This window comes from Plectropomus leopardus, chromosome 2, assembly GCF_026936395.1.
Source record: "Plectropomus leopardus strain MGB_pleo_1.0 chromosome 2, ASM2693639v1, whole genome shotgun sequence".
Lineage (NCBI taxonomy): Eukaryota > Metazoa > Chordata > Actinopteri > Perciformes > Serranidae > Plectropomus > Plectropomus leopardus.
In genome coordinates this window covers 12,049,963-12,075,352 of record NC_142177.1, presented here as the reverse complement: position 1 = coordinate 12,075,352, position 25,390 = coordinate 12,049,963, and the positions used below count along the sequence as shown (strand labels likewise).

The 25,390-nt window shown below is 38.4% G+C and overlaps 1 protein-coding gene across 2 annotated transcripts in view; it reads left to right on the top strand.

The window, feature by feature from the left end:
• camk1b (calcium/calmodulin-dependent protein kinase Ib) overlaps positions 1 to 25,390 on the top strand; it is a 44,223-nt gene that overhangs the window by 10,121 nt on the left and 8,712 nt on the right. For both annotated transcript variants that reach the window (XM_088085280.1, XM_042501001.2), the window contains one exon: positions 19,600 to 19,731. In XM_088085280.1, the coding sequence (XP_087941406.1) occupies positions 19,600 to 19,731 (132 nt within the window). The remainder of the gene's footprint in view (positions 1 to 19,599; positions 19,732 to 25,390) is intronic.

Sequence of the window (25,390 nt, the reverse complement as noted above, 5' to 3'; positions counted from 1 at the left end):
CACACACACACACATATATATATATATATATATACACCCTCCTCATACATAAAGATAATGTAAGCCATTTTTCATTTGAACTCCAGACAATAATCGGAGAATCAATCCAGACATTTTCCTAAGTGTGTCTTTAATGCATGGCACAGAACAGGAGATCTTACCCACCTGAAATACTCTGTTTGGTTTAAGCGAGGGGTGGCGCCTGAGTAGAGTGTCGTTGAGGAAGGACATGAGGTGGATTACACTGCGATCACGTAGCCAAGGGGTAATTTTATCATAAAGAACTCTTGTCTTTCCTTGAATTTGTCTGACAATGTCAGACAAGACAGAAGTTTTTGAATCTGGTCATTTCTTCAGACAATGACTTGATCTATTTCCACATGGACCTCAATTGGACATTATACTGATTTTTTTGGGAGCTGGCACGATAAAGTCCATTTAATGTCAGATTCAATTGAGTCAGACATTTGTGTTCTAACATGCGGCTCCGCCTGGTGCTGTCTAGATATTTCAAGTATACAGTGCATATCTAAAAAGGGGTATACATTCAGTCCCAAGTGTATGCAGGGATTAGTCCTTCTGTAGGCCCATGTTTTGCTGCCAACAAAGATTCTATAAATGTTTATTCTTAATTTTTTGTAAGGCTTGGACAATGATTGACAATGATTGATTTCGATATACAATGTTCCTTACCCTATTTATACCCCTATTTAACTATTTTCTATTGACCTAATAATGAAAAAACAACAATGGATGACAAAGCCTTAGTGTCTGATGGTCCTGTTGCAAGCTATTGGCAGGTTACATATCATCAGCAATACTTTCTGAGAAGTGAAGTATATGGTGAAGTACTTTCAGGGTATTTTTTGTTGGATGTGTCTGTGATGTTGTGTCTCTGCTTTTCTGCTTTTCTTGGTGCCATGGACCTGCTCTTAAGCCTCTTGAATTTTGAGGGCATTATGTGTGTGTGTGTGTGTGTGTGTGTGTGTGTGTGTGTGTGTGTGTGTGTGTGTGTGTGTGTGTGTGTGTGTGTGTGTGTGTGTCAGTTCTCTCAAAATGGTCATGCTTGTTTTCAGAGTGCATGATGGCATGCCTACTGCTTGTCATTTTTGAGCCATAACTCATTTTCTGCATGATCTCTCTAGCTCGACTTATATGGCAGTCTGGTCTATATTTACACAAGTGAACAGGAATATAATTCCAGTAGCTATACAGTTCACTTGTCCAAATGTAATTTGGCACTCTCAACAATAGAGCATATTCCATCACCAGGACAGGGCCATTTCTGTCCTCTTGACCCCACCGTGGTTGACTCGGTTCTCCTGTCTAAATGGTCCTGCTATCCATCCCACAGTAAAGCGTCTGCCCAGCCTCCCCAAATTGGCAGAAACAATTTGGACCCTAGTTCACTCTCGAAGAACAAATTGCTCTGAGAGTGCACTGAAGTTAAGTGTAACTTTTAATCCCACTACTCTTTGCTTTCTGGTCCTTCATCATGGGTGCTGAGTGTCATAAGACAGGATGTTTATCCAAGGTGTCTCTCTCGATGCACCTTTTACATACACCCACATCCTTGTTAGTCCAGGATTAAGTTTTGTGAACACAAGCGCAATCCAAGATGAAACCTGAGCTTGTTTTGTGAGTTCATGAAGCTTTCCATAGCTTCTTTTGTCACTCGTGCGCGGAGGGTAAAAAAAACATTGTAAGCAGACTGTGAAAAGGACTGAAATAACTTAACTACAGTTACAAACAAGTGTCTTCGAATAAAGGCAAAATCCCACTTAAAAGAAAGGCTGCAAATGGAACATAATCTGTAGCCAAATTTGCAGCGGCATTGATCAAAGGATCCATAGTCATTTGAGGTTCATGGGAATCAGACTTATTTATGACATCATATGCCAAAAAGCAGACACACATTAGAAAGAGAACAAGAACAAGAACTTAAAGGGGAACTACACCCATTTTCAAAACTCAAACATGTTATTACTTTGCTTTTAGACAGTCCAAAAATATTAGTAAACATAAACTCTCTCAAAAATCCAAAACCTAAAGTGTAAATATTCAAAATTGTGATGCCATCAAGCATGAAGTATGGAGCTGCTCCACAGACAATGAATGGTGAAAGATGTTCTCGATGATGCAGAGGGGAATGTCCTGAGTATATGGGAATTATCTCTCTAAACTGAGAACACTACAGTAAATTACTACAGCAGGTCCAGACTTTATACCTGATGACATCACACGAGACTTACTTTCCTGGTTTCTGGCTTTCAGAGAGTAGCTCATGTTCACAAATATTGATTTAAGTTTCGCCATGAAAATAACATATTGGAATTAATTCATTCATTCATTTAGGTGCTGTATCCTTTTAATATGGATGATTGAAATATAGAGTGACGGATAATGCTAATTGGTATGCAACCTAATGTGGCTACATTCGGTAATTGTGTTATTTCCAAATTTAAGACTGATTCATGAAATTATCAATAATTTTTTTCACCACCAATGTACATAGACATTATAATCAGGTAAATACAGAAACATCAAGCCAAATTCAAATTGTATGAGCACAGCTTATGGGTGCGTCCATGAAACTGTTTTCCAGTCCTTTCAGCCCTCTCATTGTCATCCCTCCAGTCCTTCACCTGCCCCCAGTTTGGTGCCGAGCTTGTTTATGGAGAGATCACTGGCTCACCGCATCACTCAGCTGTGCGCCACATTCATTTGCCATTGCTGGATTGTTGTCTTGGTAACAACAGGAGACACTTTCCATAATGGACTCAAACAGTCACTATGGAAACAAAGTTTTTGATTTGCTATTAATAATCCTCCAACGGGTGCATATGTGTGCATTGTGTGAGAGATGAACTTGCTCTCTCTTTTACAGGACAACACAGAAACAGATATTTATCTATAGATGTGCTCATATTTTGGCATCCTCTCCCATTGATATTTTGACCATGACAGAGATGTGCCGTAGATGCTACAAATCACCTCATCACCAAATATAATTTGAATTACCTCTAAAACAGGAGCATATTCAAATCTTTCAATGACTTATCACTTACTGGAATTTATGTTTGGATGTAATAAATACATGTTCTAAGCAACCAAATATCACACAAAAACATGTCTTTTCGTACATTTGATTGTTCCTTTCAAATGTCTGACTTTAGTGACGTAAATAGTAATGATACAAGTACTTAATATCAGTGGCATACCAGTGCGGGTTTGTTCTGTGAATCCCCAGCTGCTGCCTCTGTTTTTGTAATGAAAACAGATGGGAATTAATAATGCACACACCAGCAATGGCACTGTCACCGCAATCAACTCAAATCCTCTTTTGCCTCCCTTCTCATTTCTGTTACTTATGTTAATCTATTCCCCCCTCTCTCTTCCTCTCTCTGTCTCTCTGTGTTTATCTCTGTCCAGCCCAGCCCCAAACCACATCCCCGCTGTCACAAACCCAGCTCTGATTTGGTTCACTATCCCTGTCACCTGCTCTCTGACTGTCTCCTGGTGTCACACTGTGTTCACTGAAACAGGGATCCCGATGTGTCTTGCCGCCCCTTTGATTTTCTGCTGAAATAGCTTTCATTGTACACGGATCTGAACACACAGCTAAGCATATGGAGCCGAACCATTGAACCCATAGAGTTAGGACATTGAGTTATTGTCAATAAAACAAAGTACGCTGTCAATTGACAATTTATTCTTACAGTTAGTTGTTGAGAACTAAATGGCTGGGCAGTTTTACAAATATCTACTATTGGTGATTGGCTGAGTATTTTGGTTGGTCGGACGATGGTTGTTTGGTCAGTCATTTTTTTGGTGGATTTTTAGCAATTTATTTCGCTAATTTAATAAGTGAATAAGTGAAGTGCTGTTAAGCAGTCGGCAGAAAGAGACAGCGACAAATCAGGGCTCGACATCAATGCTTGCCCGGAGCAAGTAAACTCTGTGTTAGGGAAGTGGAATGCTTCATGCATTTGCCTGAAAAATAAATTAGATGTATGAAATGTTATCTGAAAATAAATACATAATGAATCTCTGAATTGTGGCTTTTCCAGCTGAGCTTTATGATAGATGAGAAAAATCGGACATACTGGACGCTATAAAAGTTAACTCTGGAGTCAACAGTGTCATATATGACATAACATTACTAACGTTAAACATCTCTGGAACGCTGGATGCGAAAAGATTTACTGTGTTTTGCCCAGAAGCTCTAACCTTAGTGCTGTTATAACAAAGGCTCCTGTGTGATTGTACCCTCTCCAGAAGCTTTGTAATCCAGCCTTAAACTGCAGTGACGTTTTGGGGAGTTTGTAAAATAAAACCATAAATCCAATCGTTGTTGTTTGCCATCCCCACTAGCTGTCCATGTCGATGGGAGTTGGGGGTAGCCCCTTGAACATTTTTATCATATTGCCGAAGCCTCTTGGGAACGTTAAAACCTTTATGTCATAATTATCTGCTAGCCTGTGCTCACAAAATTTAGTAGAACCCTTATTGCACACCATGTCATCCATACACACACACACACACATATTCACATATTCATATTCCAGACGTTCTTCCTGGGAAAGTTTGGATTCCCTTGGCTTCCCCGGCGCTTCCCTTGGCTTCATGTCAGATATTGACTTACCCTGCACTCTCCAGCGTATGTTGTTCAGTATGTCATCATTCAAACCTGGCTGCTTACAGATTGACAGGTCACATATTTGGAAAATTGATATTGATATTTTCAGCATTTTGCTGACAGCCAAACTATTTTTATCAGCACACAGTTCTGCTTTAGTTTCTGTCTCAAACAACTCGACCAGCTCACAGGTCTGTAACAAATGTAGTCAGTAGAAACAGATATTATTCTAACTCTGTGTGTCCTGTTGTATTGATGTAATATACTGCAGAATACATTATTGTGAAGGTTTTAAAATTCAATACAGCAGATTTGTGTTTTGTTCTTTCTTATTTTCAGCGTTCCCACACTCAGCGTCTGGCTTTGAGGCTTTTCCCTCCTGATGACAAACTGCACAAATGGGCCACGTTGCCTTTTCTGACATTTGAATAAATGCCGAGAGCAGCGAGCAGGAAATTCTCAGCATTTTCATCCCAGAATATATTGCAAAACACAGAGGGGATGGAGGGATGGAGTATGGGAGGGAGCGGAGGGTAGGGGAGCATGGTGTAATCATCTAAAATCATTAGTGCTGATGGAGCGGCGCCCGCCTGTGTCTGTCACTGAGTGTGGAACGGTGACCCAGTAGCCCCTGCCCTCGCTGACCGTATATTGAGCTTATTGGACAGAATTGATTTGGAAAGAGTAGTGTTTGTGAACTTGTGGATGAGAGAGAGACAACACTTTGTTCTGGACATAGTTGTGTGTCTGTTGTGTATGTCCTCGAGCGCATATGTTTCTAATTGACAGTTCATAGTTAATGTCTTTCCTCTTTGTGTTTTCTTCTGATGACCTTTGCCTCCAGTGTTCCAGTCTCTCTCCCTCTGAATGAATAAGTAGCACCCATTCATCACACATCCTCTCTTTTCATAAAGCAAGGAGCTGTCTTGCCCCCAGGGCTGTTATTTTTGATATGACAGACTGAAGATCTCTCATTAAAACCTTTCTTTGGCATTTTCTGCGCATCACCACTTCAGAGTGAACTTATGCTCCGTTTCTTTTTTATCCACATTAAGTGAATAAAAGGCCACAAAGATGAAGCATAAGTGGTTTTAATGCTTCATGTTTTCATTAGATGAGTATTCTCAAGATAAATTTAAATAGGTGTTTTCTTACTGATGCTTTTAAATGTTCCAAATCTCGTGCCACACAGATTGTTGTTGTTTGTTGATTCACAAATTGTACTCTGGGTCAGGGAACAATGTGGTAGTCAAGAGAGGAACCTTTTGCTCCACTTGTGCCCTCACACTTGTGCCTCTCGGCTACATTACAGGGGTTTTAACTCTGATTTACCACTCAGGCTGAGGGCTCTCTGCTTCTAAGTGGAAGGGTTCAATAACTCGACACTCACTAGGGTGTGTGTGTTTGTGTGTGCACTTGTGCTTGCAGAGGCATTTGTCAAAAAGCTATAAATTGTGTGACAAGATCTGAGGCTTTGACTCTGATATGCCTTAATGTCAAATGCACTCAAATTGAATTATGACATGAAATCATTACACAGATTTTGTATGTAATGGCAAAAAAGGCACGTTCTCCTCTCAGACCTCTTTATGTTGGAACTATTCGACAAACAGAATAGTTATGTAGCACAGAGAGGTGTCTGAGATGTATGTCTATGACATCTACGTGCATGAAATACTGCACAAACAGCTAGGTGATGGATGTTACCATAAGGTGCAGGACACAATAATATATGCAGTGAGTCTAATGTAACTTATTTATGTAAAGGAGAGATCTAGTTGATAATTGATAGAGGGGACCACTGTAACAGACTTTTTCATCTTACTTTATTTATACTAAATATGCATGCTCTGCAGGAGATGATTACAAGTAGGGGACATTAAAGAGAGAATCCTGCAGAGAAAGTTGCAATTCCAGCACTGGCAACAACCTCCTACACTGCAAAGCAACCAAAAAAATAAAGACGTCGGACTTATCAGAAAGATCAGTGTATGGGAAACACTGGGTTACTATATGAAGCGTGTGCGTATGCCCTGATACTCATCTGGTGGGAGAGGGAAAGGACAAAGAGCTGCAAATTCTGACGTTTTTTCAGAAAATTATATAGACCCTTGTTTATTCTGAACTTAGGTAATGTCACATTTAAAGAAAATCTTTTTTGAGAGGATGAGGGATAAAGTGATAGGATTAGATGGGTGTTAAAGGGATACAGAGGAAGGATTTTGAGATAAAGCCAAACAGTGTTGGGCTATACAAGGATATTCTTATTCTTATTCTTATTCTTATTCTTATTCTTAATAATATTGTTTATACATTTTTATTTTATTTTCATTTGTATTTATTAATTTCTGTTTTCAAAGATGTGAGGATACTTTGTTTCTAATTTGCAAGATAATGGTAAAAAAAATCTATATTGTAAATGAATATTTAAAAAGAAGAGAAACAGCTGGTATTAATTCATCAATGAAGCAAATAATAATGAAATAAATCTTGATACCAATAACGTATTGCAGCACATTACTGTACTGTAACTATTGCCTGATATGATATATATGAAGATGTACCAGACTTTTACTTTACATAATTACTCTGAATCCCTATTGTTAAACTGAATTTGCGTCATTGAGGTGATGTCTATCTGTCTGATTTACAGATAGCAAGCAGGAAAAGCAGCCTGTAAGCACCTCATCCATCTGTCACCATACTTTTACTGTCAGCTATCCTAAAATGTAGTGGAGGAGCCCAGAAATGGGGTTTGAGGGAATTTTAGCCCAGGCTGACTTTCCTTGTACTATTTTTGTTGCTTCTTCATTATTCAGTGTTTGTGTGCTGAGTCAGAATCAAACGAATTCAAAATGATGATTAACAAAGTGGTTCCGACAAAAGGAAACAGCCACCTTTATAGAACAGATGAGTCTCCCAGCATGAGAGCTGTCCCACTTCATCTATTTTTCATCTCTGTCTCTCTCCGCACGTCTCTTTTTCTGTCTTGTACACTTCCTCACTCCCCATAATTTATTTCTAACTTATGCCATTGTATTCCAGTGATATCTTTGTATTTCAGTTTTACTCGTCTTTATCTTCCCTTAATCATGTCGTTTCTTTTCTCAGAAAGGGTGACCCACATGCACAAAACTGGCCTTTCTGGGAAATAATTACTTTTCCTTGCTTAGCTTTTCTTTTGTGATAAGGTTTGATTGTGCCTAAGCCGTTGGATGAGATAGGGCTAAGATCTTCCTTCATTAAAGGCGATGAGGCTCACACAGTGCCCTGCTCCTGTACTGGACCTCAAAGCACATGCAGGACAACATGTTACCGTGTGTGCCCTTGTAATTCTGTCTCAGCCACTGATAAGACAGGAGTTATGAGTAAGGCTTGAGGCAAGCCGCTGTGTCTCTCTCTCCTCATCTGTGTTCTCATCTCTTCTCTCGGCATTTTTACTGTTTCGGTGCTCAGGTATGATTTGTGCTCAAAAAGTGTGCATAGTTTTAACACTGGATTTCGTTTAACTTTTCTTGTGCTGCATTAACACGCCTTTGACAAGTATTTTAACCTTTGAACCCTGAGCAAATTTGGTTTTAATTCTTTCAAAACATGGGGAAAATGGCAATGAACAACTTGGAAAGACATTTTCCACAAATTGCATGAAAGTAGTAGATTTAGAAATTTAGTTTTTTTAAAAGCTAGAGAAAGATTCTAGCTTTTAAAAAACTAAAGACTCAATAAAAAAAGCTAGGGAAAAACTTAGGGCTGCACCTTGAAAGTCTGAGGCTCAGTCGGAGACCCTTCATCAACTGAGATTGCTTCAAGTCAAGCCATCTTTTTTTCTGTGCAGTTTATGTTAGGGGTGTTTTGGTCTCCAGGTTTTGTTGCCATGTGAGTGCTCTTGACTTTCATGCTTCTCTTTGAAGCTGCAGGCATGCATGTAGATATGTAGATATGTGTTATTGTTTTGTTTTTGTTTTTTTTGTTGTTTTTTTTTTAAACTTTTTTAAATTCTAATTTTCAGGTAATTTTCTTGTTCTTTTTATCTTTTTTTGCCATTTCTTTTTCAAGTTTCTTGAAGTTGCTAATGCCTTTTTCCCAAGTTTTATCATTTACCATAAAAAAACATTACTGTAATGTAAAATCAAGGCAGCAAATGGACTAAATCATTTTCATTCGGACACCCCAGCATACACAGCAACCACAGTTTAACCTTTTTTTTGAAAAATGATAACTTGGAACAATTTCCAACTCGATCCTGAAAATCCATCCCTGCTTATGGCACCCTCAGCCCTTCAGCCCTGCCCTGACCTAATTCGAACAGAAGCCTGCGTCTCAGCACAGCACAGCTCAGCATGGCATAGCCTGTAGTTCCTGGAATACACACACACACACACACACACACACACACACACACACACACACACTCATATATGCCCACTTTCTGGCCCACTTATGCATCTCCATCTGCTCACAGCATTATATCCCCCCGAACAATTTTAAGTACACATGCAGGCTTGTCATGTACATCTTCCCACAGTCTTTCACAATAGTTATAATCCGTTATTGCCCATATTCCCCACATTACAAGCTGTCCACACATCAGCAGACTGGCTTGAGAAGACTTTCCATGCGCGTTTTATCTCGGGTCCAGAAATCCTCTGGGAAGCAAGTTCTTTGCTTTGCAGCTTAATTACAATCCACTATACAATTTGGATAGGGATATTGTTTTTTCATGTGTGTTTCAAAGACATTTGTTCCAGTAAGTGGACTTCAAACAGTGGAAACTTGGATCTGTTCTTTTCTTGCATGGAGAATAAAGCACTTGAAGTTGGATTATTCGAGTTTAGGCCACTAAACGGCTAATGTGTTAGTAGAGAATTGCCTACAGACAGAATCCACCGCAGATCATAATAATCCTCCTATTTGAGTCATGTTTCTGGCTGCTGACATATTTTAAGTCCAACATTTACTCTGCTTTTAGCTTTATTTTAGCCTCCTTAGTAAAATGTATGTGTGTAGGTCGCTAGATGTTCGACATTCTTTAGCAGCTACTTGCTAAGTTAGTCTGTTCTGTGTGAGGTAGAAAGTTTACAGTGAGTTTATCAGGGCCTTTTTTTGCTGGAAATAGTTAAGAGCTTTATGACTGAATTAGTAAATGCACCGGACATAAAACCAAAAACAGTAATCTTAACGTGGCTAAGAATCTGTTTAGAGATGCAGGGTGGATTGTGATTTTCTGGGTCCCAGGAAAAAGTTTACTCTAAATGTGTTCACCATAAGTTCTGTGTAAGATCCTCAGCAATCAGGACACTTGAGACGTAATTTTGCAGTGTATAAGATCCAGTCACGCAATGTACATCAGACACGGACCATTAACAAAGTCACAACATTACATAAATGTTACGTAAAGCTATATTTACACAATGTTTATATTTTTATAATCCTTAATATGGTCATGACATTTCCTCTCGGTGAGTCATAGTGTGGAGTGCACTGAGGTCTCCAGCCAAAGGACACAGTTACTGGCAGTGAGTCAAACATACCAGCACCATGGCAACACTCATATTAAGGGATTATTAAGATGAGAGTGAGCAAAACATGATGATACCAGCAGATTATATTTGTTAGCACTTCAAAGCAGTCTAAATATGTCCATTTTTTATTACTGTTGCGATATTTAGATATTCATTCTGACACATTTTCATTTCAGTAGGCAACCAAAGCAGTAATCAACAGCTTAGGAATGTTTGTTATCACACATATATGACTTTACTCAGAGGAAAACAAGCATATGTTCAAAGTGCCTCAGTACTTCTCACAGCGGCTGGATTTTTCCGTAAGAATTATGGCCCTCCAGGCACTGTCAGTGTTATGTTTCTCTAAATGAATAAACAATAATAATTTATTGCCTCCTGCACTAAAAAACATACTGAACCATGACTGTCAAACCACAGGATATATATTAAAATTAAACTAAATAAGAAATAATACAATTACTTAGTAGATAAGTGTTTTGTAACGTTACCTTAAACCTACATTTACTTACTTTTTTGGCTACTTTGGGGCAGCACAAGCTGTAAGCCCAACATTGACATACTATCACAACACAAAGTTGAAAGAGTAAACAAGTTGTGTGCAAATGATACTAAAATGCTCATTCAAACTCAGGTTAAAGAAGTACTTCACCCCTCAAATGACCATTTGTATATCAGACTCTCATCTCATGTTATGTGAAATTCATGAAGACTTTATTTTTCTCACAAGACTCTACAATAAAAGAAGAAGCAAAAATGGAGAAAAGTTCTTGATGAATTGAAGTCATAGAGCTCCATGTTTAACAACAGCAAAACTATATCAAAGCATCAGTTTACAGACTGTCAAACAACTCGTGCAGCATAATCCAAGTCTTATTTATCCAGTCATATGCTCAGTAGTTCCCAAACAGACAGCCATCTGCGAAGGGGAACTAAGCTGAAAGGGATACTCCTCTCTTCAAAGCAAGACTCGTTTGACAAAAATAGTCATTTTACCTCACTGATCACAGGCACTACTGGTCCACCACTGCCTCAATTGGTTGTGTGTTATTGTGTGACTCTGGTGTATGCGAACTAACCCTTTAAAATACCAAAGTCACACAATAACAAAAGCAAATTAACTTGAGGCTGTGATAGACCAGCAGTCTGCCTATGACTTCAATTCATTTCACTTTTGGATCCTTCATGTGTCCTTTTAACTGCTGAATTGGTAATAATTCTCTGTGGGTTTACAGTAAGTAATTAAATCCGTCGTTGATATGAAAATATTGATTGTAGCAGCTAATTATATATCCTTTCAATATTATCAAGAACTATATCTAGAATTGAAATTGCTCTATGTTGCACTGAAGCGTTATATCTAGCTCATTGTGCTTACTCACACTCAGTTTGTATTAATTCTCAGATATAGAGAGTGATTGTGGTTTAGTTTTGCAGATCTTTGTGTTTGGAGGGCCCACAGAGTAAAGATGGTCTTTTCGTGTATCAGGGCCAGTATCACAGTTGGGTATCTTTCAGCTCTGATTGGACCAGATGGTCCTTCCCTATGTCTCTCTGACCTTTCCACAGTTACCATTTTGTCATCTGCTTACATACCTTCTTGACCAACTTCTCAGCAGGACAGATGGCACAATTGGTTAGAGTTTGAGAAATGTGGGATTCACAAGGAAAAGAAAAATATATGGCAGACTGTAAAGGAAGCTTTGTAGTCTCTAAACACCACAGCATACGAGAAAAGCTCCCTTGTTTATTTCATACTAAAGTCAACACTGATGTTATTTAGAGTTTATTTTAACACAGCATGTGTACTGTGCATGTGTGCATTGGCACAGACACCTATGTAACAGCAGATGGTAACAAAAGACAAAAACTGTTTTCATAAAAAGAATCCAAGAGCAAGCATCTGTCATGGCAGTAATGTTATATAGAGAGTGGGTCTTTCTTGGTCCTGCAAAAACACAATGCAGATTATGTTTGTCTTTGTTAAGATTACATTTTGAGGTATGTCATGCTCTGTTGTTATCATTGGAAATCATGAGGGCTTTGTTGGTTTCATCCATCTATCTTTTATATATTTATCTATATGGATATAACCACATCCTCCTATACTGCTGCTAGTACATGTTTGCATTGATGTTACATACCTGTGTGTTTGTTGTATGGGAGTGAGCTGAAATGTGTTTATGATGACATGTGAGATCCTAATTTCTTTTTTTTTTTAATCCTTTGATGCACCAAGTGAGGCATCGTGGGATACACACATGAAAAGGTTGCTTGTAGCGACAGAAACTAAGCAACGCCGAGTCTGTATTTTAAGCAAGCAGATTACTCATAGTCAGAAAAGAGTGATGTAATAAAGAGCTAAGTGAATTAACTAAGAAAATATTTGAACTTTTTTTGGCAGTGAAAGTAAAAAGGCTGTGTCTTGCCCACTGTGCAGGATACTAAGTGTTTGGATTCAGAATTTATGCACAATAGCTGAATGTCCATCACTGGGATATATGTTATTTCATTGGCATGTAAATATTTACTCAGTTTGAGGCTGCACACATTAACGTTTAGTTGCTGCCTCTCTATATTTAAGCTCTTGTGTAACGTATTTGCACAGTGAATATCTGAGAACACGCCCTGCTGTTTGGATAGTGGCAGTAAGCGTGTCTGTGTTGAGGGTTTAGTGGCTAAAAGCTGTGAAGTGGTTCTGTGTGTGTGTGTGTGTGTGTGTGTGTGTGTTTGCCTGTGTGTGTGCATTTGCATGCACGTGTGCGTGTGTCTGTGTGTATGTATCCTCTTCCTGGACACGGGTCCCATGGTGCTGATAAGAATGTCCTGTTAGGAACAGGAACAGCAAACACAGTTGTTTACCTTAAAATCCAACTGAAACCTTTGCTAGGATTAGGCTGTCAGCAAAGTCACCACAGTACTCAGCACCCATCAAATATTCATCACAATTACGCCCTTCATATTTCCTGGGCATGCATTGTGGCAGGGTAAAAATTGAGGTTTTTTTCTCTACTAGAAGGTATTTCTTTGCCCCAATCAACTAAGATCAGTGTAATGTCTGTCCCACAGCTTGACACCGGCATCTTCTGTTGTTCCCTAGTAGTAGGGTTTTTCCTGGCTCAGGATCCTGGATATTAAATAGTCACTTGCAATATTCTTTGGTCCCAGTAATATTTTTTTTTGCATACTCACATACCTGTTCCAATTATGTTTTAGACTGAGGACATGAGCACAAATACTGATACACTAAATATTTTTGAACCAATTTAATTCTGCTGGCAAAACATGAAAAACATTTTAATATGATTTATTTGGATTATTTAATAAATAATTATTTTTTTTTTATTTTATCAGTAGGCTATGCATGGCAGTCATGTTCTCATGCACAAAAATAAACTAAACTCATGTTTAACAAATTGATTGTTTTTGCTTTGTTTTGTTTCTTTCCTTACATTTCACTTGTGTAAATGCCATAGTCTCAGTGAAAGACATCCAGATAGAGATACAAAGGTGCATGGAGCATAAAGGCAGAGTCCGACTGTTTTTCTGTGATTCTTTTGTTGTAATGGCAAAAACGTTACCTGTGGAAATACTTTGGTGCAACAGGCTGGCCCCTGCTGTCAACAACAGACGGCTCTTTTTTAACTCTTCGCCAGTTTTGCCATTGTTTTTCCCATGCACTGTGCTGATTACCATAGCGCCACCACATTGGTATAATGCAACAATTACTAATTTACTGATGACAGAAATCCACCAAGTGCAATTTCACAGTATAGACTGTAAAAAGGCTCTTGGATGAGTGAGCCAATGAGAGACGTCACAGGACTAAAGTGCGAAGGCATGTTCTTTATCAGTACATTTTTACCACGTGAACTTCTCAGGAATGTCTTTGTTGTAACATCTCAACATCAACATAAAAACTGTCCATGATTCTACTCTCTGCCTGATCATCTCCCTCCTCTTTATCAGTGCTAATGACAGTCTTTCTAATCTCAGCATTTAACACTTGGATGACACAACAGTGAGTTGTTATTATAAGCGAGGGGCATTGGCAGTCAAATCTAGCAGACCACTGCCAGCCAATATCTTAATATAATTATTGCTATTATGTCTAGAATAAACATCACTGTGGGAAAAAGGCTATGTTTTATGGATTGTGCTGCATATGTATATATGTTGTGATAGAGATTGTTGCCTAACAAAATAAGATGTTAACCTGCAGTTCACTGTCAATCAGAAAGAAAGGAGTATTTTTCTGGGACTACATATAAACAATATCCAGAGCCGTGTGGTGACAGGTAGTCTGAAGTGAAAGACTGCTGTTTCTGACAAGCAGGCTTTATCTGCAGGCCAGCTGAACTTTGCTTGTTGTTTCACTGAATTTGGGGAATAAGTTAAGAGGAAAAACAAGTTACAGTGTGTCATTACTTCACAAGACAACTATGTACTGCTGGAAGCAATTTGCTTGCAAAAAAAAAACAGACAATGGGACCATGCATAGTCAAAGACACATTAGTGTCCTCTGATTTTCCCAATGTTTGTGTGAACCACTGTTTGACACTTCCCCAGAGCCCCTCAGTGGGAGCATGGAGAATGTCAACTAAATCCTCCAGATGCTACAGAGGAATTCACAGCACCGACAGCCTCCTCCACACAGCTGGATTTCTGCCAAAGCTAATGGCCCTTCTGTGACAGTTTTACTTTCTTGTTGAGATGTGACCACAAGTGCTCACTCCCAGGATAATTGTTACTTTGATCAGGATAAGAGATCACTGTTCTGAGCTTTGGAGGTTAATTACACCAGAGAAGTTGTATGTAGGTCACTATGGATAAAGAATGTTAAGGAACTAGAGATAAAATATACTTTTTTTCATGTTATAAGTCAGATACATGCAAGTAGTAACACTCCTTCTTAAACTAGTTTACCTTTTGCTATATTTATCATTCTTTGAATGTGCTTTCCTGTGGCACTTTTATGCCTTTACAAATAGCTGTGGTCTGTCCATCCTATTCTCGTGAACATGACATCTCAAGATTGCTTTGAGTCATTTTTTCCAAATTAGGCACAAAAGTCCACTCGGACTTAAGCATGAGCTGATTAGAATTTGTTGGTCAAAGGTCGCTGGGACCTCACAAAACATGTTTTTGGCCATAACTCAAGAATTCATTTGCTAATGATAACAGGATTTCACACAAATGTCAGTAGGATAAAATTAGGGAAGTGATGGCATTTTATGTCTAAAAAGTCAAAGGTCATTTTCACTGTGACATCATAATGTCTTGCCAAAATGTGTCCTTGTCATTACTCAACATCATATCAAAGAACAGAAGGGGAGACATTTCAGATACTGACTTGATGTGTTTGAAGCATCCATGTTTTTACAGACATGAATATAAACTGTAAGTACTTGACTCGTCCAGGGAGGCATACAAGCACGAGGTGGTAATTCTAGTTATACTTGTCTTGGGTTTCACAATCTTGGGGTTGGGACCCCTGTGGGATCACTACAAATGCAACTGAGGCCTGAGGACGTTTGCAACACTCAAATATTGGTGTTTATTGGCTATTGTTTAAATGAATAAGTCTGCTCCTTAAAATCTAATACAGAATTCTGCACTACTAGAAAACATAATGATTTATTGGTGCAAAACATGTGCAAACTTCAAGTGTACGTGTAAGCACGTTAAAAATGGAATCAGCAAATCCACCTTAGTCGTTTGGTCAGGAAGCCAGTGTTAATACAGCAGCAACCAAATAAATATTTTGCAAGTCGGAAAGTGCATTCTGCGCGCTTGGTACGCTTTCAGGAAATACACACTTTTTTTCCTGAATAAGCACCCAAAGAATGTGCCTGGGGAGAAGAGACCATTTTCCAATACAGAGCTGAGTAACATAGTTTAAGAACAAAGATCATTTGCTTCTAAGCAGTCAAACACATCTGTATGGTTGACTTATGGTGAAAAAAATAATAATGCTTTAAAGTACACTGCAATATTTGGACAAAAAGGGGTTCTTTTTGTGGTTAATGTAGAAAATGTAATTGTTAGCATGATTTTTCTGGACAACAGTTTACATAACACTGGAGAGGATGTGGCTCATAGAGTAATTGTGGTTTGTAGGTCATGCACTTTCTTTTCTGGTCACAGTGGCATGGGACCGTGCAGTCCCTCCTCATTTGTAAGCTGATAAAGTATCTGCAGACCTAGAGACCAGATGATTATGGTTCCTCTCTGCCCACACATACAGCCATGTGTGGCTGGAGAGATAATGTTAGACAGCTGACGTTCACCCCACCTACACTGCATTGTTTTAATCACTAATGACATAACTTCAGGGGATGTTTTCACATTTAGCAGTTTGCAGAAGTGCACCAGTCGGAAGTGGTAAAGGTTGTCTTTGTATGATTTCCAACAGTAAGGTTGGGTACAGAATTCTGTACTTTTAAAGGTATCGACCAGACAAAATCCATGCTACTCAGTGCCAGTTCTTGTTAAATCAATCGGAGCCAAAGCAAGCAATGCAGCACTGATCTGCCATGATGGTTTTGGTGTCTGGTCTATGATTTCTTTCAATATTATTTTAGTATTAGCCTTGTATCGCTTCTAGATGAGCCAACAGACAGACAGAGACAGAACATTAGCTCTATGTGTGATTAGGAAAGAGCAGAGGAGCAGAATTGCTTTTTTAAGTCCACCAGCCCTGCAGCTTGTTCAAAAATTACATTTTTGTTGTTAAAGAATAAATAAATTACAGACAGAAAGTTATCATTGGGTCTAGCTACCAAATTCCAGGTACTGGAACCCAATACAGGTATCAGTTCAAATGTGAATGGTACTCAACCCCACCCAACAGTGATGCAAGAGATCTGCATGACTTTCAACTTATTTCTGCATAAAGTTTACTGGCACTTTTAGCATACTGTTTGCATAATAGCCTGTTCTAAAACAAACGGTCATTTGTTCACCATGAGCTGCTGTCGAGTGAATGACTGCTCGGTAGCAAAACACAGGAGGAAGTATGAGTAAGATCTGATGTGCGTACTTCCCTGTAAAAATGAAGCAACTTTCATCCAGAAGTGCTGGAGTTGAGGTGAAGAGTTTGAGAGGTCTGTGTTACTCTGTGACATTCCTGCCATCATCTCTCCAACCAGATAAACAGAGATAAAGTGCATTCACCTCCTGCAGACAATGCCTCAGTTCTATTCATGTATCCATATAATGCAGCACATTCATCCCACAAGGCTTAAATTGTAAATGTATACATTAAATGTCGCAATCTCACAACAGTCTTAAGTTGTCTGGTGGAGTGAACACTTCCAAGTCATAATCATGAGTCTTTCTCGTCTCTGCAGTCCATCCCATATGATGTGTATGCACTATAAGGTCTTGTTTGTAGGATACACAGATGTTTTGCATTGGGGCTCATTACTTGAATGCCTATATATGGTATATACTGTATATCTGCTATATAGACTTGTTTGTATACTGTGTATAGACCTGAATGTTCCTTCATTTTCTTCAATGCAGATTCACACAATCATAAATGAGATCAATTATATCTTTTTTTCATAAAATCATGATGTTTAAGTGAATCAGTGAACCACATAAACATTAGTAACTGCCACCAAATGGATTATTTTAAAAAGATAATTTTTCAAATAACTTTTTTTGTGTCTTTGATATATTTCAACACTTTGAAACATGGAGCAAAATCACTTTTCTTGTGCTGCTTTCAGATGCCTCTCACAAGTATTTAAACCTTTGAACCCTCAGTAAATTGGTGTAGTTTCTTTGCAAGAAATAAGCACATTTTAAAAAAAGTTTTTTGGTTTTTTTTTTGTTTTGTTTTGTTTTTTTTAAAGCTGGGGAAAAAGAAGAAAGCCTGGGAACAGTGTCTGGGGAATAAGTATATTTATAATTATTACAATTACAAGTTTTAAATTACAGTTACAAAATCATAATGTCTAAGCATTTCATACTGATCATTTCTTCTTTTTCTGTTTTTTACTTTCTTTTACTTTCTTTTTTTGTACTAATTTTCAGGGGGGGTTTTTTGGTAGTTTTTACGAATTTCTTGATAAATTTTGCATCATTTCTTCTTGTATTGCTCATTGCCTTCTTCCTTTGTTATTGAAAAAAATCAAGCCAATTCGCTAAGGTTTCAAAGGTTTAAATCAAATATCATCACAAAGCATGACAATGTCAAGCGAATGCTAGTTATTTCAACCATGATACTTTAGGCATTATGTTGCTTCAGGGACTTACGTGTAATAAATCTGAGATCATTCCCACTGTAGATCCCGCATTTAATCAACTGAATGAAGAAATGTGTTTGTCACACAAAAACACAAAACATTAGACAATAGGGAACTTATCAAGAAGCAATGTGAGCTCTTATCCTGCTGTATCTTTCACACTTGCTCATAATTGACTAAATCATTAAGTTTCACTTCCTTACTGCACCATGTCTTAACATTGTTGTATTACTAATAGTATTGGTGTAATGTTCAGTGGAAATCTATAAATGTGGGGTGGGGATTCCACGTATTGTACAGCTTTGGATCAGAGTCAAAAAAATCTCTGGTCTTGGGCCAAAACACCAGAGGTTGTAAGAAATGTCTGCCTCTGTAGTTAAATAGGTCATGGGAAAACACTAAAGAAAAATGCTAGTTCAACTTATGTTATGTTACTTGTTTCTCATTATTGATTTTAGTCAGCAGGGAGACACATGGAGAGAGACAGAGAAATGTAATCTGTTGTTGTATAAGATGTCAGGGCAGACCTAGTGGCTGTGCAGACTTAAGCATGTCAAGACCGAGCATAAGACTGTTGTGCACTGTTATCAGTGCACAAATGAGAACATACAGTGATAAAGTCAGTGCTAGTTTACATATATGCTGATACTGAATAATGCATGGAGGTACATGTTGAACCTATGTAGTCACACCGAACTGCATGAATTAATATAAACTACCAAAATGGACCAAACTGACACACAAATCCAGATATTTAAACAAATTAGTGTTCTACTCAGGTATTCAGACTATCCAAGTGATTAATAGGAAAATCTTTACATTAAAAACAATTTTGGGCTGAGTATCATTTGTCGCCAACATAAACCGCAGCGTTTGATATTGGTGCTTCCAAATCATCCCACCAAGTTGTTCCCTTTCCAAAACCTGACTCAGCAGCAACACCAAAAACTCCAGGAGGAGGCTGAAGTTAAAAATAAACCCAATCTGGCATCAGCGGGCTAGAATTTGTACCAGCACTTAGATGCAAGTAGCCAAGTTATCACAAAAGTTTGGCCGATTTAACATCAGAGTAGGAGGGTTTTTTTCTCCACAATTTCACAGATGCATGTGAAGAGCTCTGCCTAAACACATGGAGATAAACGAACTGAGGTCTGACAGAGTGACCTGTGTGTTTGTGTTTCAGTGGAGCTTTCTCTGAGGTGGTCCTGGCCGAGGAGAAGAGGACCCAGAAGTTGGTGGCTATCAAGTGCATCCCCAAGAAGGCTTTGGAGGGGAAAGAAAACAGCATTGAGAATGAGATAGCAGTCCTTCACAAGTAAGTGGACTTCTGTGGTTTCAGAAATGAGCTATAATAGCCCCTGTATTTTTTTATTAATCAATACTACATGATGCATCATGATGTTTGAAATAAACTTGCATTTCTAAGACAGTTTATATTGTCACCACAAAACTTGTAATGTTATGTGATGTGCTGCATTATCCTGCATCTGAAATACAAGCCACAAGGTTCCAGATGGTAAATTTTTCATCACTGTATCTCCATTACTGCATCATGTAAGATGTATCCCATTACTGGATATCATATATGATATATACTGTGGTAACATGATGCACATAACATGCATCATTGAACTTTATCTGCTTGTCCCTTGGTCCACTGTAAGGCTTGGATCCATATATTTAGATCCATATGTTCAGTGAAGAAATGGCCACCTCACTCAAATTACGAAAAATAACTCTCTAATCGGTATTTGTAGTTAGCAGAGGCTGAGCCAGGGGGTGTTCTGGGTCTCCAGCCACAAATTTTTTGTTTAAAAGCCACAAATTTTCATGGTTTTTAAATAACCTTTCACCGTTTGAAACCTGGATTTAAACCTTTGAATTCTCAGCAAATTGGTTTGATTGTTTTCAAAAACATGGGATAAAAGGCAATAAGCAAACAAACATCAAACACAACAAATCTCAAGAAATAAGTATATTTCAAAAATAATAATTAAAAGAGACCAGGGAAACAAAAACTGGGGAGAACAGTATTATAATCATTAATATATATTTAAATTTATGTTACAAAGATATAAAATTTCAAGCACTTTTTCTGATTATTACGGGATGGATTCGGATACAGCAGATTTGTCTGATAAACATTCATTCTTTGAAATCAACTCCAGCATAGTGTAACAAAAAAAAGGTTTCAAGATTAATAATGCTGTTTATGCCAAATTAGATCAGAAATCAGATAGTTTTGCCTCTTTTACGTGGTGGGAATGAAAATCAGTCATCCTCAACATTTGTTTGTGTTTTGGTTTCAGTATGATGAAGACAGCTGGAGAACAGTTGAATACAAAATAGGATGTAGGCTCCACAGGATGTTCTCCCCCCCCCTTACAACTATCACGTTTTCCCAAATATTGCACAGATTTTATTCTATCATCTCAAATGGTTTGAAAAATAGTGCACATAGCTGCCGGGAATGGAAAAAAAATTCCTTGGTCCCCTGAGGCTTGGGCTGAACCTGAGAGTTGTCAACATCTGGCTCCGCCCCTGGTATCTAACCATGCAGGTAGAAAATTCAGCAGCAGCTTGTTTTTCAGGAATCAGCCTCCTGGTTTATCTAAAAAAAAAAAAAAACAACAAAAAAAACGCAGATTACATTGTTCTGTTCACTAGAACTAGCATCTGAAAAAATAGTTCCTGTGAAACCTGTCCTGACCTGTGTTAACCCGCACAGCAGCTTCTGGAGAAGAGATACCGTAGTTGTTTTCACATGAAAATGTATAATGCTGTAGGCATCATTATGTTAAACACAACAGTGTTCATCTCTATTACATTGTTGTGACAAAATGTTTTTTGGAATTTGAGTTAATTGACCCTTGAAGTTAAGCACACACAACAATAAAAGCAATACATCATAGCATAATCAACTTGAAGATCATAGTGGTGTACAAACTACTGTGTGATCTGCTCTTAACACTAAAAAATATCTTATCCACTGCTTCAAGTCTCATCATGTTGCAAATATAGTTTTGCTCATGAAGTGGAGTGCCCAGGTGCGTTAACACCTACCAGCCTGCTCATGCACAAGTTTTCTCTTTACCTGTGAAAGAGATACACTGCTTTATTATAAAAAGATAAAAGCAAGTGACAGTAACTCTCCTTGTAACTGTGTAGCGCTTCTCTTCAGATGTGGGGAATTACAGGCCGTGGTGAAAATGGTTGATCTACATTGGGTCCTAAAGTTATTTTTAGAGCTCTTGTTGCCTGGGTTACAGGAGACACAACTCCAGCCAACATACAGCTATGATCCCTGGCGAGGTGAGGCTGGTGGAATGAGAGTGGCGGGAGATAGTTAGCAGTTACGAATTTTGACAAATGGAGTAAACTGAGGTCAACTTGGCATGAAAATCCTGGCTTTGTCTTGAGTTTGTGAGGACTCATACGAAGGTTTCGTTACTCATTTGAACATGTCATCTTCAACTCCCCCTCGGTACACAGAGCGTGGGAACAGGGTCTGACTGAGTCATATAAAAAGGTAAAATACATAAAAGCTCAATTTATGCATTTTTGCTTTTATATTAACCCATGACCGCATGTAGCGTGAAAGGTGTGGCTCAGAGAGATGAACCCAGTGATTTATCACCAACACCATAGTCACCCTCAGCTCTGCAGTCTGTCAGAGCTCTGTTCTAGTTTTGTTTAGATTCAGTTTAACAACGGCCATCAGTCTTATTTCCAACAACATTTAGGAGTTAAGTACCAGATAGATCTGATGCCTTATACTGTAATTTCTTAACATTTCCTTGGGTTTGAAAGGTCATGAAACCATCAGAATGAAAATGTATTTCCTCCCTTGGGATTATTCAGTCCAGCCAGTTTGAACACAGCTAAAGGCCCTGACACACCAACTGTTGACTGCTGGTCAATGTTAGACTGCCAGTGAACGTCAGTCACCCTAGAATTTGTAGTGTGTCCTGTTCTGTTGGCCTTCATCAGCCCTTGTCAGCTTTTGTATAGCCAATTCAGCATTAAATTGGCAACGGCTGTAATTTAGTGTTGTGTATTTAATGTTTCCAACCTGTGTAAAGCACTTGTGACAGTGTTTTGATTTCAATATGAAAATCTGTGAATTTATGATCAGTTTAGTGTCTAATGGTCAGGTTTGTGTCGGGACAGATTTAGAGCCAGATGATCCCCATGGATACACTCCGTCAACTCATCTCTGTGGTGATTACTGTTCGTTACATGGCCGCACAAACTAATGGTGGTTTGATATAACGCTAATGTAGCCATATAATACCATCACATTGGTTAGCTGGCTGTTTTGTCCTCTTCCCATTTTATGTAGACCAAGTATTTACTCAACCATAGACATGGGAAATACAGTAACTAATCACAGTTTGCAAAGTCATCTGTAGCAGTGCCGGTCAGAGGAGTTGGTGTAGAGGCTCTGCTGAAACTCCGGAGAGAGTTATAAACACAACTGTGTAGCAAAGCTGAAGGTAGAAATGTCAAGTGGATCGATCGACCTCAATTTATCAAATTAATAAAACAAACCCACTCAGCGCTCTGGAAAATAAATAAATAAACAAAAACAGGGGGCACAGCGGTGGGAAAAAACCAAAAGAAATACAAAAGGAAATGTCCAAAAAACTAAAAGATGAGTAAGCGTAATCCCAGGAAACCTGTTAAAAAGCTATTAAAAATTCAGTTTTTGCAGAGCACTGATCCTACAGTCCCTCGAAGGTTAGCCTATAAACTTTGTAAGTGTTGGAGAAACTCAACATGATATTGATTAAAGAATCAGTAGATCTCCCAGTTTCACCCAGATGTCATATATAGTAGAAATAATTCGCCGACTTCAGATGACTCACCATCCCTCAACAGACATTTCAGCCATGATCGGTATCCTCCATAAGTACACCACCCACACAAACACACACCCACAGAAATTGATGTTCACTGTATGTTTACTGCATGTGTTTGACCCTCTGCAACTGTGTGTGTGTGTGTGTGTGTGTGTGTGTGTGTGTGTGTGTGTGTGTGTGTGTGTGTGTGTGTGTGTGTGTGTGTGTGAGAGAGAGAGAGAGAGAGAGAGAGAAAGTGCATGCTTGAGCTCACACGTGTTACATGTGCCTGCTCGCTCGGCAGCTTTAATCCATCATTCATCCTCCAGCGGGTCCATCTCTCCTTCCACACTGAGCTAAGCAGATGAATGAAGGTGTCCATGTATCGTTACAATCTGGATAAGAGTCATTGGTGTAATCCAGCATGAGCTCGTTCTGACTCATACACAGCTGCCTGCAGTACAGCTCAGGCACTTTGTGTTGTCTTTGTCCTCCTACCCTCAAGTCAACTCAATAACACTCAGGCACACATTCATAGTCCACACACTGAGGTGAATTCAATGAATGGGTTACACACATACAGATTTTATTACTAAAGTATTTTTGAAAAATCTGTTTTGCATTATGTGAAAGGAAATGCTCTCAACATGTGTGTGTATTAGACCTCAAGGCTGCCCATAATGTGTTGTGTTTAGAGATACTATAAATGTAAACACAGCTTTTGTTTGTTTACAATAAAACACCACAGGGCACCTCTAAATTCAGAGTGTTAATGTTGTAACAAATTGTGAATCGGATGATAACACACATACATACATGTACATACATATACCTGAGTCACAGTACAAAAGCAAAACAATATTTCTTTACCTCACTGTACCTTACTTTTCAGAAATATAAACATTTTTTACTAAACAAAAAGACACATTGTAACACAAGCAGCAATACTTTAAATTTGTCTAAATAAGAGTCTAAAGTTTGCAAAATATTAGGAGGAAGTACCTGATGGAAGAGTAGGTAAACAACATTAGAGCTGCACAATTTGATATGTGATATGAACAAATGTTCAATATTGAAATAATGATATTACTTGAGATAAATAATCAGATATTGAAGTGTACTCATTTTCAGTTGCTTTCAGTATACTGGACAAATTGAACACACACACTGAAAATCAAACTGAACACAAAGGAACCAGTAAAAAACAGAAAAAAAGACTTGAATTGTAAAGGGAATTTTTCTGCAAATACTCCTCCATTATGTGTTCATTGTGCAAGTTGACATTGCAATAATGTTTTGAAAAAAACATTTTAATCGCTAATGATCAATATATTGTGCAGCCCTAAACAACATTATGAAAACTTTTTGGTTCATATCAAAAAAGTGTTGAGGTTTAATACTCAACCCCACATTAACTAAGGTATAAGACAAAACACCCATTAAATACCCATATTTTTAGAACGGAAAAGACAAGTGAAAACAGACATTACATCTTCACGCATCCTAAATGATGTAGAAAAACACTTGCGTCACTGTTGTTTTACAGTAAACAAGGTTCTGTTGTGAGGAGCAAACTTCAGAAACTTTTTTCCAACAGAAACACAAATGAGCTCCATATAACGAACCAAAGTCCATCAAAAAGACATAATTAATGGGAAATAGACAAAAAATGTTTGCAATATTGCTTATAGAGAACATAAATATTGTGCGACCCTTGACCCACTATACTATACATAACTAAACGTGCATTATGTGTTAATGAGACTGGTTTGACGCACACTCAGTGGCCACTTTATCAGGTACAGTTGTACAACTCCAGCAATCTAGTACACCTGTTCTGTCATAAAGTCTACTCTTATGATTCCTGTCACCCTCAGTTTTGTTGTAAATGTGATTTAATGGTGGAGCTGTTGTATTAAATTGCGTAAGTACAGATGTACCCAGTAAGGTAGCTACTGAGTTTAATACAGGTATGAGATACTCCGTTACCACACCAACAGGTCTCAAAGGGCAGCGGAGCACAGAGCTCAGCCAATAAGGATGCTGAATGCCACCACACAATGTCGCGTTCTTTACAGTCAGGAACAAGTGTGTGTGACTGTTGGATGAAGCTCTGTGGTGGATACACACACC